This window comes from Sinocyclocheilus rhinocerous, unplaced genomic scaffold (assembly GCF_001515625.1).
Source record: "Sinocyclocheilus rhinocerous isolate Xijiao unplaced genomic scaffold, SAMN03320098_v1.1 scaffold671, whole genome shotgun sequence".
In the NCBI taxonomy this organism is placed as follows: domain Eukaryota; kingdom Metazoa; phylum Chordata; class Actinopteri; order Cypriniformes; family Cyprinidae; genus Sinocyclocheilus; species Sinocyclocheilus rhinocerous.
Window position 1 is genome coordinate 1,074,456 of NW_015625021.1, and position 14,594 is coordinate 1,089,049.

The 14,594-nt window shown below is 35.0% G+C and overlaps 3 protein-coding genes across 4 annotated transcripts in view; all 3 read left to right on the forward strand.

Annotated features, from left to right (window-relative positions):
• Positions 1–1,939, forward strand: part of appl1 (adaptor protein, phosphotyrosine interaction, PH domain and leucine zipper containing 1) — a 19,471-nt gene extending 17,532 nt beyond the window's left edge. For both annotated transcript variants that reach the window (XM_016562089.1, XM_016562099.1), the window contains exons 20-22: positions 443–493; positions 620–709; positions 1,201–1,939. In XM_016562089.1, coding sequence (XP_016417575.1) covers positions 443–493; positions 620–709; positions 1,201–1,350 — 291 coding nt within the window. In that variant the 3' untranslated portion in view covers positions 1,351–1,939. The remainder of the gene's footprint in view (positions 1–442; positions 494–619; positions 710–1,200) is intronic.
• Positions 1,940–3,334: 1,395 nt separating this feature from the next.
• hesx1 (HESX homeobox 1) lies at positions 3,335–6,244 on the forward strand. The gene is made up of 6 exons (XM_016562216.1): positions 3,335–3,371; positions 3,927–4,046; positions 4,126–4,293; positions 4,920–5,092; positions 5,811–5,912; positions 6,130–6,244. Exons 1-6 carry the CDS (start codon positions 3,335–3,337, stop codon positions 6,238–6,240), a joined length of 711 nt encoding a protein of 236 aa, XP_016417702.1. The 3' UTR covers positions 6,241–6,244.
• A 3,446-nt stretch (positions 6,245–9,690) lies between these two features.
• il17rd (interleukin 17 receptor D) overlaps positions 9,691–14,594 on the forward strand; it is a 44,418-nt gene continuing 39,514 nt past the window's right edge. The window contains exon 1 of the mRNA XM_016562112.1: positions 9,691–9,878. Within this exon, the coding sequence (XP_016417598.1) occupies positions 9,765–9,878 (114 nt within the window). The 5' untranslated portion in view covers positions 9,691–9,764. The remainder of the gene's footprint in view (positions 9,879–14,594) is intronic.

Below are 14,594 nucleotides of genomic sequence, written 5' to 3' on the forward strand. Positions count from 1 at the left end.
CATAAACATTTTAGTATACTTAAAAAATATATAATTTATTCTTACATTAATAATTTAATGTTATATAATATTATAATAATATATATTTATATTACTATGTAATGTATAATATTAATATATATTAAGCTATAATTTACACACACACCCATATTATTGTTATTATATAAATAAATATTGTCATATATTATTATGAGTTATGCTATAATTTATTTAGTTTTTTTTTATTTGTAGTCTATATAAATATATATTTGAAAATCATTAGATTGTAATTATAACAAAATATTATATTATCTATTTTATTTTATTCATTTATTTATTTTTATAAACCTTTTATTTTATACTTTAATAAGGACATGTGCACATACACCTGATTTAAAAAAAATATGGATATTTTAGATTGTTTTAAGCTCAACTTGGTGATTTTGATGCTCTTGAATATTAGATCTGTGACAGTGTAGGACTGGCGAAGCAGATCGCCCTCCACTCTGAGATGGTGAGAAAACTCTTCATTTATTTGATTTCAAATGACTCGATCTGTGCAGAAATGCCAGGTCAAATAAAATTGATAATGCCGATGATATGCACGAAGATGCATGTTTTTTTTTACATTTCCTGACAGGACCGCAACACCACACAGAAACAGAGAGAGCTGGACAAAGCCAAGGAGAAACAACAGGAAGAACTTCATAAACAAAAACAGATAGAGAAGGTAAGGTAAACATTTGGGATCTGTACGATTTTTTTAATGTTTCGGCCTGCATTTATGTGATTAAAAAATACAGTAAAAACAGTAATATTGTGAAATAATTTTACAATTTAAATTAACTGTTTTTTATATGAATATATTGTAACATTTAATTTATTCCTGTGATGCAAAGCTACATTTTCAGTATCATTGCTCCAGTCTTCAGTGTCACATGATCCTTCAGAAATCATTCTAATATGCTGATTTGCTGCTCAAGAAACATTTCTGATTACTATCAATGAACATTTTTGTGGAAACTGTGATATGTATTTTTTCAGGATTCTTTGATGAATAGAAAGTTCAAAAGAACAGCATTTATTTGAAATAGAAATATTTTGTAACATTATAAATGTATTTACTGTCACTTTAGGTTAATTTAATGCATCCTTGCTGAATAAAAGTATTAATTTCTTTTAAAAAACTAAAAACAAAAACTGTGTTCTCCAAACTTCCAGGATCTCGAAGAACAAAGCCGTTTGATAGCCGCATCGAGTCGACCCGGCCAACCAGCTGCTGATGGACAGATCTTGGTCCTTAGCAACAGCCAATCAGAGGACAGCGACGCAGGAGAGGAGGGGCAGAAAAAGGGCGAATCAGAGGCCTGATGGAAACCGTTCTGTGCTTGGGTTCCACGAATATCCCTCCCTGTTCTTCAAGGGTTCTCCAGAGTGGCCTGCAGAAACAATGATGTCATATGTGACTGCAAAATATGACAAAAAAAGAATTCATGCGGACACTTTGGGGAAAACCCCTCAAAAGTAGTTATTTGTAGGAATCCTGTATTTTTTACCATATCCGTTATTGAACTGCATTTGCTTTTAGAGGGTTTTATAAATGTATGCGTGTAAATGAATCCACTACCGTGATGAACTAAACCTGAGGAGATGCAAGGCGACATTTATTGCTTTATTTCGATGAAGTTGCACGTGTGAATAATAACTGATTTAATACTGGTTTTCTGTTCTCACTGATCATGTTTTAAGGCTGCATGTGTTTTCGTTCATATCACATCAACGGTGACAGTGAATTTCACAAAATGTGTCAAGAACGTGATTTATTATGGTAATTAAAATAATACTAAATATCTTAATTGTCCTAAAACAGGCATTTTCTTTATGCAAATTAATTCTTTCTAAAATATGAGCTGTTCTTGATTATTTCTGTGAGGTTCATCCTACTGCATTTCAAAATGATTTCATGAGGTTATATTTTCTTTGTAATTAATACAGGTCTGATTTTTTGTCTATAGGCTGTTTCACTTTTTTTTTTTTTTTTATCTACAAACACACATCTGTTTGATTTATTTTACAGACAGTTTTGTAATCACTCAGTGTTTCTATCTCTAAATCCCAAGTTTTCAAAAAACTTTTTTTTTTTAAATCGTGATCAAATGCCTTTAAACTTGGGATATACTTTAATTTTTGTTATTTTTTGGTATTAGATGTTTGGAGCCTGCATTGCACAAAATGGCCCAATGTATTGAAATGCTTCAGCTTGTGGAGAAAAGAAACAGGTGATGGAATTGCAAACTGAAATATTCATTTTTGCTTTTCTCCAAAAATCTGACACGGTGGAAGTTTTTTTGAGAATTAAATACTGTCTCAATAATTGATTTGGTTTATTTGATTGTTTGCGTGAAGTAATGAACGGTCTTTATGGTTCATATTCTGACACGCCTTCAGTTCCATTACAGTCTGTTATGGAGTTTGAAGCATTTGCAGCATTTCATTTGTAAATGATTATTTCTAACCTTTAAGAAAATGTTTGTGTCTAAATGTCTTTATACAAAATCAGTTGATGGATTTATGAGGTACAATGAAGATTGGTATTAAAATTTCTTTCAAATGAGCTGATGATCTTTGACTCACCTTACAGAACTTCTATATGCTGAATTGTCTTAGAATTAGAATTTTTGAATGGGTGTTTTTTCTTCTTCAGATAATAAACAGGTATTGTTGTTACATCTACAGTAAATCCAATATTGAAAAGAATAAAAAGAAAAAAATATTAGCAAAAAATAAATGAAAACATATATATAAAAGTAAGCTAAATTAAAAAAAATTTTATTTTTATTTTTTTAAATTTTATTAAACTTTTTCAAATAACAAACAGGTATTACCATTGTTAAAAATAAATCCAAAATTGAAAAAAAGAAAAACATTTACAAATAAAACATACAAAAAATTTATAAAAGCAAACTAAAAATAAACTTACATTTAAAATTAATAAGGGTTAATACATACATTTAGAGCATTTTAAGGCACTCTTCTTTTTTTCATCATGTAATTTTTAAACTTACTATAAAAACACCAATTATTAGACACCAAAGTTAATATGATGTTCAAAAGCATTTTTAAGGCATGTCATACTGGCCTGGTTTTGGAAACGTTTTTGTAGATTTTTCTGCAATTGTTAAAACAGTGTTGTATAATAATGTATAATATATTTTTAGAAATTCAGCAGGGGTGCTGAAGATATTTATTTTTTGTTAAGGTGTCAAGAGGTCACGTGTTTCTGAAGTGTCTAAGAATACATATTACCTAATAAACATTTTGTTTTTAATTTCAAGTATTTGAAAACAACCTCAGTATGAGTTCCGTCAAACGTGTGCAACTGGATTACCTCTGTAAAATAAAGCGTGCATTGCTTGTATTGTAAGTTGAGTGATTTGATATTCATTTCTAATGGGTCTTCATTTGGTTTGCATTTAAACAAGTCTAATTGGTCATTTCTTTGCAAAACAATGGAGCCGCAGGGGCCGCGCTTGTGTCCTCGGCGCTCTCCGAGAGCCCAAGACAAATAAACAAGCAAGTCATTTATTAAAAGCAGCCAAGCAACCAAAAGAGATCAATTCGGCATTGAATGGGTCAATTATTACATGCTGCTTCCAGCAGGCAGCTATTGTGCTTTTGTGATCCGGAGCATCTTTCTCCATGCATGTCAAGAGAGAATGGGAATATTCAGCAGGATTAGTTTAAACAGCATTAGGCTTTATTATTATTGTAAACTCGTGTGGTAGAAAATAAGGTAAATAAGATTAGGCACTAGTTGACTGCTTTCTCATAATGCTGGAGTTACGGCACAAGGAAATGAAGAGAAGATAAATCCCGGGAACGGGGCCTAATTTTCTACCTGGTGAGTAAAAAGAATGGCACATCAGCCCTGTTTTGTCCCGTTCAAGCTTTAAGGGATTCAGTGTCTCTAGAAGATAACAGGTTGCTGCTTCAGGTTGGAAGGCCTCATTTGGACCCTGAATTACCTGCAGTCCAGGGGCCCCATGCGGAGGGCCGGCGATTCTCATGTAAAACATTCAGTCTTAGGCTTTAATTAGTGACGTTTCGGGGAGTGTGGAGCTATAAAGACGAGCCTCCAGCTTTCAGATCACACCAGAAGAAGAGGACTCGATCTCCAGATGGCTTCTCTCACAGTCAGCGCGCATCAGAACCGCTCGATGCCCAGACAGTCCGCCTTCACCATCGACAGCATCCTGGGACTCGACAGACCGGACCAGAGAACCGTCCTGTCAGCACCTTACCGACCGTGGACAGGTAAAATAACTCGCACTATAGGCACAAATATATTTTAGAGATGTGTTTTCATATAGGCCTACTGTAAACCCGAAATGAAAACAACCTCAGTATGAGTTCCATCAAACTCTCCAAACTTGTGCAACTGGATTACTTCAGTAAAATAAAGCGTACATTGCTTGCACTGTAAGTTGAGTGATATATATATTTATTATTTTACCTGTACAAAAACAGTCTGTTATGCTGCTTGACTTTGCAAATAATAATTAATGAAAATATTATTTGAAAATTAAATAAAATTATAAAATTGGTCATTAATATTAATATTAGGAACGACATTATTATGGATAAGTTGTGGATAAAGCAAATATTATTAAGTATATGTTTTACAAGAAAACTTGGGTTGCTTGCTTTTTTTGTTGTTGTAATTATTAATGAAATTCTTGAGGGGAAATTGTTTCGAAGTAAACCCTGCACCAAAAATTGGCAATAATTTCGAGCTATGACTCGGTTTACTGAACCGATTCTCTGGAGCGACCCGTTCGAACAAACCGATTCACTTGAATAAATCGCACTTCTTCTCAGCGAATAGGGCGCGCGAACTGATAGAGATTATTTCCTAACACAATGTCTTTTATTTACTTCAGACGTGAAACCAGCGGGTCAGAACCGTGGCGTGGTCGCAGACAGTGATGCTTCAGTGGATGTGAGGGTGAATGAAGACAGTAAATCTTACAGTAAATCACCAGCAGACGCTTACAGGAGAGCACTGAACTGGTACATCGGGCGCAGGCCGCGGACGGCTTTCTCTAGTTTTCAGGTAAATGTTCAGCTGCACCATAACATTTATTTAAAATTATATGTGACCCAGGACCACAAAACCAGTCATAATGGTCATTTTTTTTAAATTGAGATTTATATGAATAAATAAGCTTTCCGTTGATGTATGGTTTGTTATGATAGGACAATATTTGGCCGAGATACAATATTTGAAAATCTGGAATTTGAGGGTGCAAAAAAAATAAAAATATTGAGAAAATCGCTTTTGAAAAAAGTTGGAGAAAAAAAAAATCGCCTTTGAAAAAGTCGTCCAAATGAAGTTCTTAGCAATGCATATTACTAATCAAAAATTAAGTTTTGATATATTTACGGTAGGAAATTTACAAAATATCTTCATGGAACATATCCTAATGATTTTTGGCATAAAAGAAAAATCGATAATTTTGACCCATACAATGTATTGTTGGCTATTGCTACAAATATACACATGCTACTTATGACTGGTTTTGTGCTCCAGGGTCTCACATATGTGATATTTTTCCTTTAAATCATATGTGCCAGAACTAAATCAGTGGGTTTAATTTATTCAAAATAAAATTCTTATTGTCAAACGCACAAAACTGCAGGTTGTGAACTAGGCTATAATTTTTGCAACCTATTACACTGAATATTGAAAGCTGTTTGAGCCATGGACTATTTGTGATTTCTATAGATATAATATATAATTTTGCTATTAACTATACATTTTTTATGTCCAGATCAAGATATTGGAGAGTGTGTTTCAAGTGAACTCATACCCAGGCATTGACATACGGGAAGAACTTGCTAAGAAACTGCATCTAGATGAGGACAGAATTCAGGTGAAGACTGGTGTATATCTATATATCGATAACCATAGGCCTATTATTTATTTAATACAGGATTATTTGTTAAGGGATATCTGGATGTGTACTAGACCTATGCATAACACTAAACTGGAAGATGTGAAATTTAATAATTTTTTTTTTTTTTAATTGAAGTTTAAATTTAATACGTTTATTGCAGATGTTTGACTGATATTTTGTGTCTGTCTCTTAGATTTGGTTCCAGAACAGAAGAGCGAAGCTGAAGCGTTCACACAGAGAATCTCAGTTTCTCATGGTGAAAAACGTCCTCAGTGATATACAGTCCAGCAGAGACGAACGCTGATTGTCGCAGATCCACATTTGATCATATTATTATTATTATTTCTGTCGCTCTGCCTCACTCTGTGATGTTGTAATTTATTATATGTGTCTTTACCGGTTATGTAATAATCTTTTACTATGATTTAAATGCTAAAGATTCTTATTGTGTTTGCTGAAAATATAAAGGAATAAAGTCAATATAAACACAATTTTAATCTAGGTTTTAAATTCTGAAACTGTTTCTCTAATTGCAAGTGGAGTTAAGTTAACATTATCTTCTGCCAACTGTTAAGCAAACATCGCCCTCCACCTCCAAACTAATTAGTGCTTTGTAACTAGGGTTTAGTAAACCTATTAAGCATTGATTGGGTCACAAGGGGGGGTTTCTCTGAGGGGGGCATTTCAACAATTACATTTGCATTTGAGTCGGTCATGGGATTGTAACATTTCCAGTACTTGCACAGTTTTGTGTGTTTAAAAGAATGTAATATATTATATTATATTATATTATACACATAATACACATATACATATGCAAACACCAGGTGGCGCTATTGTTTTAAATCTTGCTCTGAAAATTGCTCTGCCTTTTTTCTAATTTGTTACAAAAATACACTGAAATTAAACCATTTTTACTTAGAAATTGCTAGTAAATACTAGTTTTAAATAATATTTTCTTGTAAAATGTACAACAATTTTTACAGTGTAGACTGAAAATAAAAAACAAACTGTCTTTAAATTAACAAATGCATTCTGTTAATAATATAATTTATAATATTACAGTGATCTACCTAAAAAATATTTTAAGAAGTTAAAATATAGTCAAAAATTTTTTGTACATGCCATGATAGCAACTGATATTTTGAAGTTGTTTTATAAGTAATTAATAATTGTTAATTAATTGGATGTTTTATAAGTAATTAATATAGACCTCAAAATATTACATTTAATTCAATGTGTAACTTGCCGCTTCTTTGAAATTGAGCAATTATTGAGTGAAAATAGTTTCTTAGCTTTTTTTTTTCCAAGTAAATTTGTTCAATGTTTTTTTTTTTTTAATGAAAATATAGTCCAAAATACATTTTAAAAATAAATGTCATGTTTAGGAGTAAAACTGAGGTACACTCTTAAAAATAAAGGTGCTTCACGATGCCATAGAAGAACCTTTTTGTCTAAAGGGTTCCATAAAGAATCTTTAACATCTGAAGAACCTTTCTGTTTCACAAAAGCTTCTTTGTGGCGAAAGAAGCTTCTTCAGATTATAAAAAGGTAAGAAAGAGACGGTTCTTTAAAGAATCTTAGACTGAATGCTTCTTCGTGGAAGCAAAAATTGTTCTTTGGCATCACTGTGAAGAACCTTTTAAGCAGCTTGATGATTCATGCTAATACTATTTAAAAATATATGCATTAATTATAGGAACAACAATAAATCGAAAACACCATATAATAAAAAAAGCAAAACCTATGTATTTCCTTAATGAAGTGAGCCATTATAATTTGTCCAGAATATCAAAGCACATTTTCGCAGGGCAATAACACACATTTATGGCTTTATTATTTATATTTTATGCACTGCATAATGAATGCATCATAAAAGCTGTTGGGGGCATTGCTGGTGTGGTCATCTTTAAAGCAGCTTGTTTTCATGCGAGTGTCTATAACAGAAGCGGAGCTGAAAGAGGATCTGCGTGTATCTGTGCACCCGACTCCTCCGGCCTCCAGATTTCTGTCTTTGATCTGAAACAGGATCGCTGGATGCACATCGTGGCTGTTGGCTACAGAGCAGATGAGCCGAACTTTCTCTCTGTCCTTTTTCCCCCCAGCATTTGAGACACGGCCAGAAATATCATCAGGATTACATAGAAAGCAATATTTTCCAGGTGATGTATATCTGAAAGGAATGAAACCGTGTGTCTTGACTGCTAACACTCAAAACTGAATTTACTGGTCCAAACCACAATACCATTCACCTGTTCTATAATTACTAATTTTTGCTTTAAAATGTTGTCTTGCACCTGCACACATCCATATTTTATGTGTATTTGCTGGATTTTCTTTATCATCTGCTGATAAAGTTTGATTTGAGGGTGGCGGATATGCATTTATGTGTCTGGTTTTAGTACAAACTGGTATGTAATTTTAATATTATTGATAGAAGAAAATGTGTTCATCTTAGCAATCAAGAAGATTCACACATTCAACAAACAGCTGATGCAGTAACCAATCTCATAGTAACAGATCATTCAAAATTCACTAATGCATCATCCACTATTGGTTATGATTATACACTCATCTGACATACTTCAGATGTCTCACATGTTTCAAGCGTGTCATAACAGGGTGTGAATCTCTCATATGAGGTCTGTCAGGTTTTGCAACCTGAAATTAAATGACAATGAAATGTGGAAGTGTCTTTACCACTGTACAAATGAACATGGCTTAATAATGAACTATGAAATAATCTTGTACATGTTCAGAATAGCAAACTATCATAGTATTTATACTAATTGTGTAGCATGCAGTAGGCTAAATCATCTAGCGACTGTGTAAAGTCGCTAGATGATTTATCTCACTTATGGATTAAATATGCAACATGATGAGGTCATGTGGCAACATGTAGAACATTCATGGTTGTATAAAACTATATTTAAATAAAAATCACAGAAAGTTTGTATACATATACTGCAAAAGGGGTATGTTATGTGATATCAGAACACAATAAAGCATGAAACATATTGATTACTGTAAACGTGCACGGTTTCATATGTGACCCTGGAGCACAAAAGCAGTCTTAAGTAGCACAGGTATATTTGTAGCAATAGCCAACAATACATTGTATACAAAATTATAGATTTTTCTTTTATGCCAAAAATCATTAGGATATTAAGTAAAGATCATGTTCCATGAAGATATTTTGTAAATTTCCTACCGTAAATATATCAAAACGTCATTTTTGTTTAGTAACATGCATTGCTAAGAACTTCATTTGGACAACTTTAAAGATGATTTTCTCAATATTTTGATTTTTTTGCACCCTCAGATTCCACATTTTCAAATAGTTGTATCTCAGCCAAATACTGTCCTATCCTAACAAACCATACATCAATGGAAAGCTCATTTATTCAGCTTTTAGATGATCAAAAACGTTTAGATTCAAAATATTGACCCTTATGACTGGTTTTGTGGTCCAGGGTCACATGTTATTTTCTAAAGGCAATAAACAGCATCTTAAACCGAATTTTCTGACAGGGATGTCTTTTTATTATCTAGTTCTTTGCAAAAAAAAAGTAAGCAAAAATAAGTTTTTACTGCTATATGCAGTAATCAGCCTGTTATTCAACATAATAGGTGAAGTCGCGCGCACTGTATTTTCATACTACAGAAACAGTAGGATTGGAATGGCATTATGCTGTGTGCACACACACACACACACACACACACACACACACACATGTCTGGTGAGCTCCACTTGCACCTCCTTCACGATCGGCGGCGGAGCCTCGCTCGCGTTCATTCCCATCAGTGGAGCTTCATGGACGGACAGGAATGGCTGGGTCACGGAGACTTGTTCATTTTTTCACGGCTTTGTGCGTGTTTTTGTACTGCAGCGCTCCGGTGAACGGAGGAAAGCGAGGAAACTCGGATAAATGCAACTACAAGGTAAAAAACAGACTCGAGCGAAATCTGTAAAACATTAGCGTGCGATGTTTCTGTCAGTGACACGAGCTGAAAACTTTACGAACAAGTTTAGTCATGTCACGTTACCTCAGAAGAACATTTAAAGCTCTCTTTTTCTTAAAACTTTAAGCCTAAATGAGAGTAGTATTCAGCAACTATGGTAAATTATTGATCACAAAACTGTGTTTTTGCAATGTGTGGAAGTTAAAATAGCCTACAAGTATCCGAAAGCAAATATCTTTATTTGTAAGGCAGATTATGTGTGTTTATTTGGGTTTACACTCTTAAAAATAAAGTTGTGGTACCATAGAGCTTTTGTAATTTTGCATGTCTTTAATAACATGGTAGCTGGTTTTAGCTGGTTCAAGTTGGTCTACCTAGTTGACAAGCTACAATGTTTCAAAATCCTTAGCTGGTTTGTTGCTGGTCTGAGGTGGTCAAGCTAAAACCGAAAATAAAGGGCTAAAACTTAACTTTCCCACTTTTTTATTATCTAGTTCTTCTGAAAACCATCTCTGTTTTGGTGGCTTCAAACCCCAGAATCTAAACCACTGATCTAAAGAAACTTTTTATCTTTATTTTTAAGAGTGCACCTGTATGATTTGTGCTGTGTATTTGAAGTTAAAGTCTTGTGCAAACAGTGTTCATCCGGTCAGGAGCATTGAGCTTTTGGGAAATGGCCTTTTTAGTAGGTCAGATGTGTGAAAGAGTCTCTCAGTTGGGTCTTTTGTTGCTGGAGTTGACCTGTTGATGCTTTTGTGAATGGAGTTGAATGGTGGTAGACTAGAGATCAGTGGGGAGATGGAAATTAAAAAGGCTGCACAACTTTTCATGTAAGCATTCAGTTGAATTTCTATCCTTATATTGGCGAAACACCTTGAAAACAAAATAAAACCGGGATATTGAATTATGGTTATTTAAAGGGACAGTCACCCAAAAAGGAAAATTTACTCATCATTTATTCACCCTCAAGTTGTTCCTAACCTGTATGAGTTTCTTTGAGCTGTTGAACACAAAAGAAGATATTTTGAAGAATGTTGGCAACCAAACAGTTGACGGTAGCTATTGACTTCCATAGTATGGAAAAAAATACTATGGAAGTCAGTGGCTACCGTCAGCTGTTTGGTGGATGTTTAATATATGGCTTAAACTTTTTGATTTTATAGACAGCCACATGACTGCTTCATTAATGCTTAACTGTTTCTTAACTTAACCAACCTTTTCCTTTTCATATGAGTATCAGCTATCAAAAGATGATTCAAAAATGAATATGGCTGTAATACAAGATAATTCACAAGTCCATATTGTGTTGGCATTGTTTGTCTTGGGCTTTTCTTCCTGCTGACCCGTGTCTGGGTCGTTTGCTGATGACAGACAGGCTGTTGACGGACAGATTGCCCCACAATCTCATTGTCTTGGAGGGACAGGGCTGCTTTGAAGTCATTTCCCATAGGAAGTCAGTGAACTGTTTGCTCTATTAAAATTCTTTGGCATTTCCTTTTAGGAAGCACAGTTCGCCTCCCTCCACTGCTACATCAAAGCCGTCCTGTTGAGAGAAACACTTCAGGTGTGAATGAATTGTGTGTTCTTGTGAGCCGTTACACTTTTTCTTCTGTGCTGACAACTGGGCTGAGACATAGTCGAACTACTACTTTTTATAGACAACAGACACTCAGACAGTGTGTGACTTCATTAATGAAAGCTGACATTTGTGAGATTCTTTTTATATGCATTTTTGTGCATAATGAAGATGTGCTTTTGCATGCTCTGTGTGTTTTAAAGGACATTTTGACTTTTTAATGCTGTTTTGAGATCGTAAAATTACTGAGGCATCTCTATTATGCTTTATACCATTGCTCATACTTAGATTTAGTTGTTTGATCACATCTCTAAGTTGCGAAATTTGATGCATAGCCTGTCCTGCCGTTTTTGTGGTATGAGTATGAATGATGCCTAAAATTGTATGTATTGTAGAGGAGAGGTGAGCTATTATTATTCAGTGCAATCTTACATAAAATTGACATGGGTCAGTAAGCAGTCATCTTAGAAATGTATGTTTTGCATGGTCAAACACCACTCACAAAAATGTATCATTTTTATGATGCATGCAAAAAATTAAAATTTGTCTTTTTAAAGAAAATGTAATGGTTTCTGTCACATATGTGACCCTGGAGCACAAAAGCAGTCATAAGTCGCTGGGGTATATTTGTAGCAATAGCCAAAAATACATTGTATGGGTCAAAATTATAGATTTTTCTTTTATGCCAAAAATAATTAGGATATTAAGTAAAGATCATGTTCCATGAAGATATTTTGTAAATTTCCTACTGTAAATATATTAACTTAATTTTTGATTAGTAATATGCATTGCTAAGAACTTCATTTGGACAACTTTTTCAAGGCGATTTTCTAAGTATTTTGATTTTTTTGCACCCTCAGATTCCAGATTTTCAAATAGTTGTATCTCGGCCAAATATTGTCCTAACAAACCATACATCAATGGAAAGCTTATTTATTCAGCTTTCATGATGTATAAATCTCAATTTCGATAAATTGACCCTTATGACTGGTTTTGTGGTCTATTGTCACATATTGTGTCTGTAGAGAGTTTTATACTTTGCATCATTGAGTTTTTGTCAATTCTCATATGCAAAGACAAAAAAAAAATAAGTAAAACGAGTGTTTATTTTTAAGATGTAAAAAAGTGCTAGTTTGTGTCGCATGTTGTCTCTGTGTAGAATTTTATACTTTCTGTCTTTGCTTTGTTTCCTGTTTTTGACTGCACAGTTCAGGTTAAGTCTCAGGAAAAACAAAGGTAGATATTTAAATTGGCCTCTGAGCTTTGTTGGGCTCCAGCCAAGGCTCAATTGGTTCTCCGATGGGGGCCTTTTGGACTCGGATTAAAGTAGTTGTTCTCTCCGGAAGTCCCAGGCCTCTCGGCTCAATAGCATCCTGCCTTTGGCTTTCCAACGGGCTCTGTGAGAAATCCCACTGCCAGGGCATCATAGGGAGTCATAGAAATGAGCCTAACTTTCCTTTCCTTCTCAGAGACTGACCTCAAGTCCCGTATCTCTGTTTAAGAAATGAAGGAATTCATTACGGAACGGATATTACCGGCTGTGTAATCGGTTTAACAAAAGTCTCGTCCCCGTCCATCTGGTTAAGTTATGCTCTCTGAGAATGATGGCAGCCAAACCTCACAAACATTAGCAAGCATCTCGAAATTGTTTCCAGCAAGAGCAATGGTTTCTGGGGGTGTGATTAGCATCGGGGGAGACTTCAGTTGTGCTTTCAAGGGAATTGAGGGCCTTGATTAATATTCAGCTTTGTAGAGGTCACTTTTCCTTGGGCGCTCAAGTAAATGTTTTGCAGAGAGTGTATTTATTTGTTCCCTAAAGAACTTTAAATAATAAAGCCGGAACGCCTTCCGCGTATGACAGATACCGGAAGTGAGAGAAAAGTGTTTATTACGTTTGAAATATGGACATTTTTCTTATGAAAACGCATGGATTCGCTACAGGAGGCCTTTATTCACCCCCCGGAGCTGTGTGAGGCACGTTTTATTATGGATGCACGCACTTTATTTGACGTCTTGTGGACAGTTGACCAGAAACACCCGCTGACTGCAATGATAACGCTTAGAGGAGCCAGGACAATTTTTAATATAACTCCGACTGGATTCGTCTGAAAGAAGAAAGTCAAATACACCTAGAATGCCTCGAGGGTGAGTAAAAGACAGGCTAATTTTCATTTTTGGGTGAACTAACCCTTTAATGACAATCTTGGGATAGTTCACCCAAAATTGAAAGTTGTCGTCATTTACTCACCCTTATGTTGTCCCAAAAGAACACAAAAGAAGATATTTTGAAGAATGCTGGGAACCAAGCAGTTACCAGTAGCCGTTGACTTCAATAATACTAGGTATATATTGAAAAAAATGCTATGGAAGTCAATGGATAGATACCGGTTTGGTTCCCAACATTCTTCAAAATATCTTCTTTTGTGTTCAACAGAAGAAAGAAAATCATACTCCAATTCATTTTTGGGTGAACTATTGCATTTGCTTCATGTACATATTTAAAACGAAAGCAGTCGGATGGAAAAATGTTTATAAACCAGAACAAATCTCATTGGTGGTTTTGACAACTGATCTAGATCAGACCTGAATGTCAGGGCTGAAATCTCCCAGTTTCAGTCTAATGTATTGGTCAAATAAAACAAAAGCGTAATGGCCCGTGTTTTACTGCGTCCCCAGACGAACACAAGCAGAATCCCGGCCAAGTCCTTCCTTTATTATGGTGGTTCAGGGATCTAATGCAAAACCTTGAGTGCATATATGGGCCTTTTTCCATTTCTGTGTGTGTTTCTCAAAAGAGCCCTCACACTTTGGTTCCTTGTCCTCGTAACATCTGGTTGAGGATGAATGATGGGGAAGGGGGTGTGTTTCATGCGCTCACAGTGCGGAGAGAGAATGAAAGGAGGGTTCACTCTGAGTTATTTCTGTGCCATCTTAAGGGTGCATTGAAAACCATCCAAGCAGCTCGTCACCTTGGAGGCTGTGTCTTGTGCTGCGGTGGGAAAATCCCTGGTTGGCTGGCTCTGAATCGGCCCCGTTCACTGAACCGCTTTGAATTCTGGGACGGAGGTCTTTCAGCGGCTACACTTCTTTTGACCGGACGAGTGCTCCTGCCGCTCGCT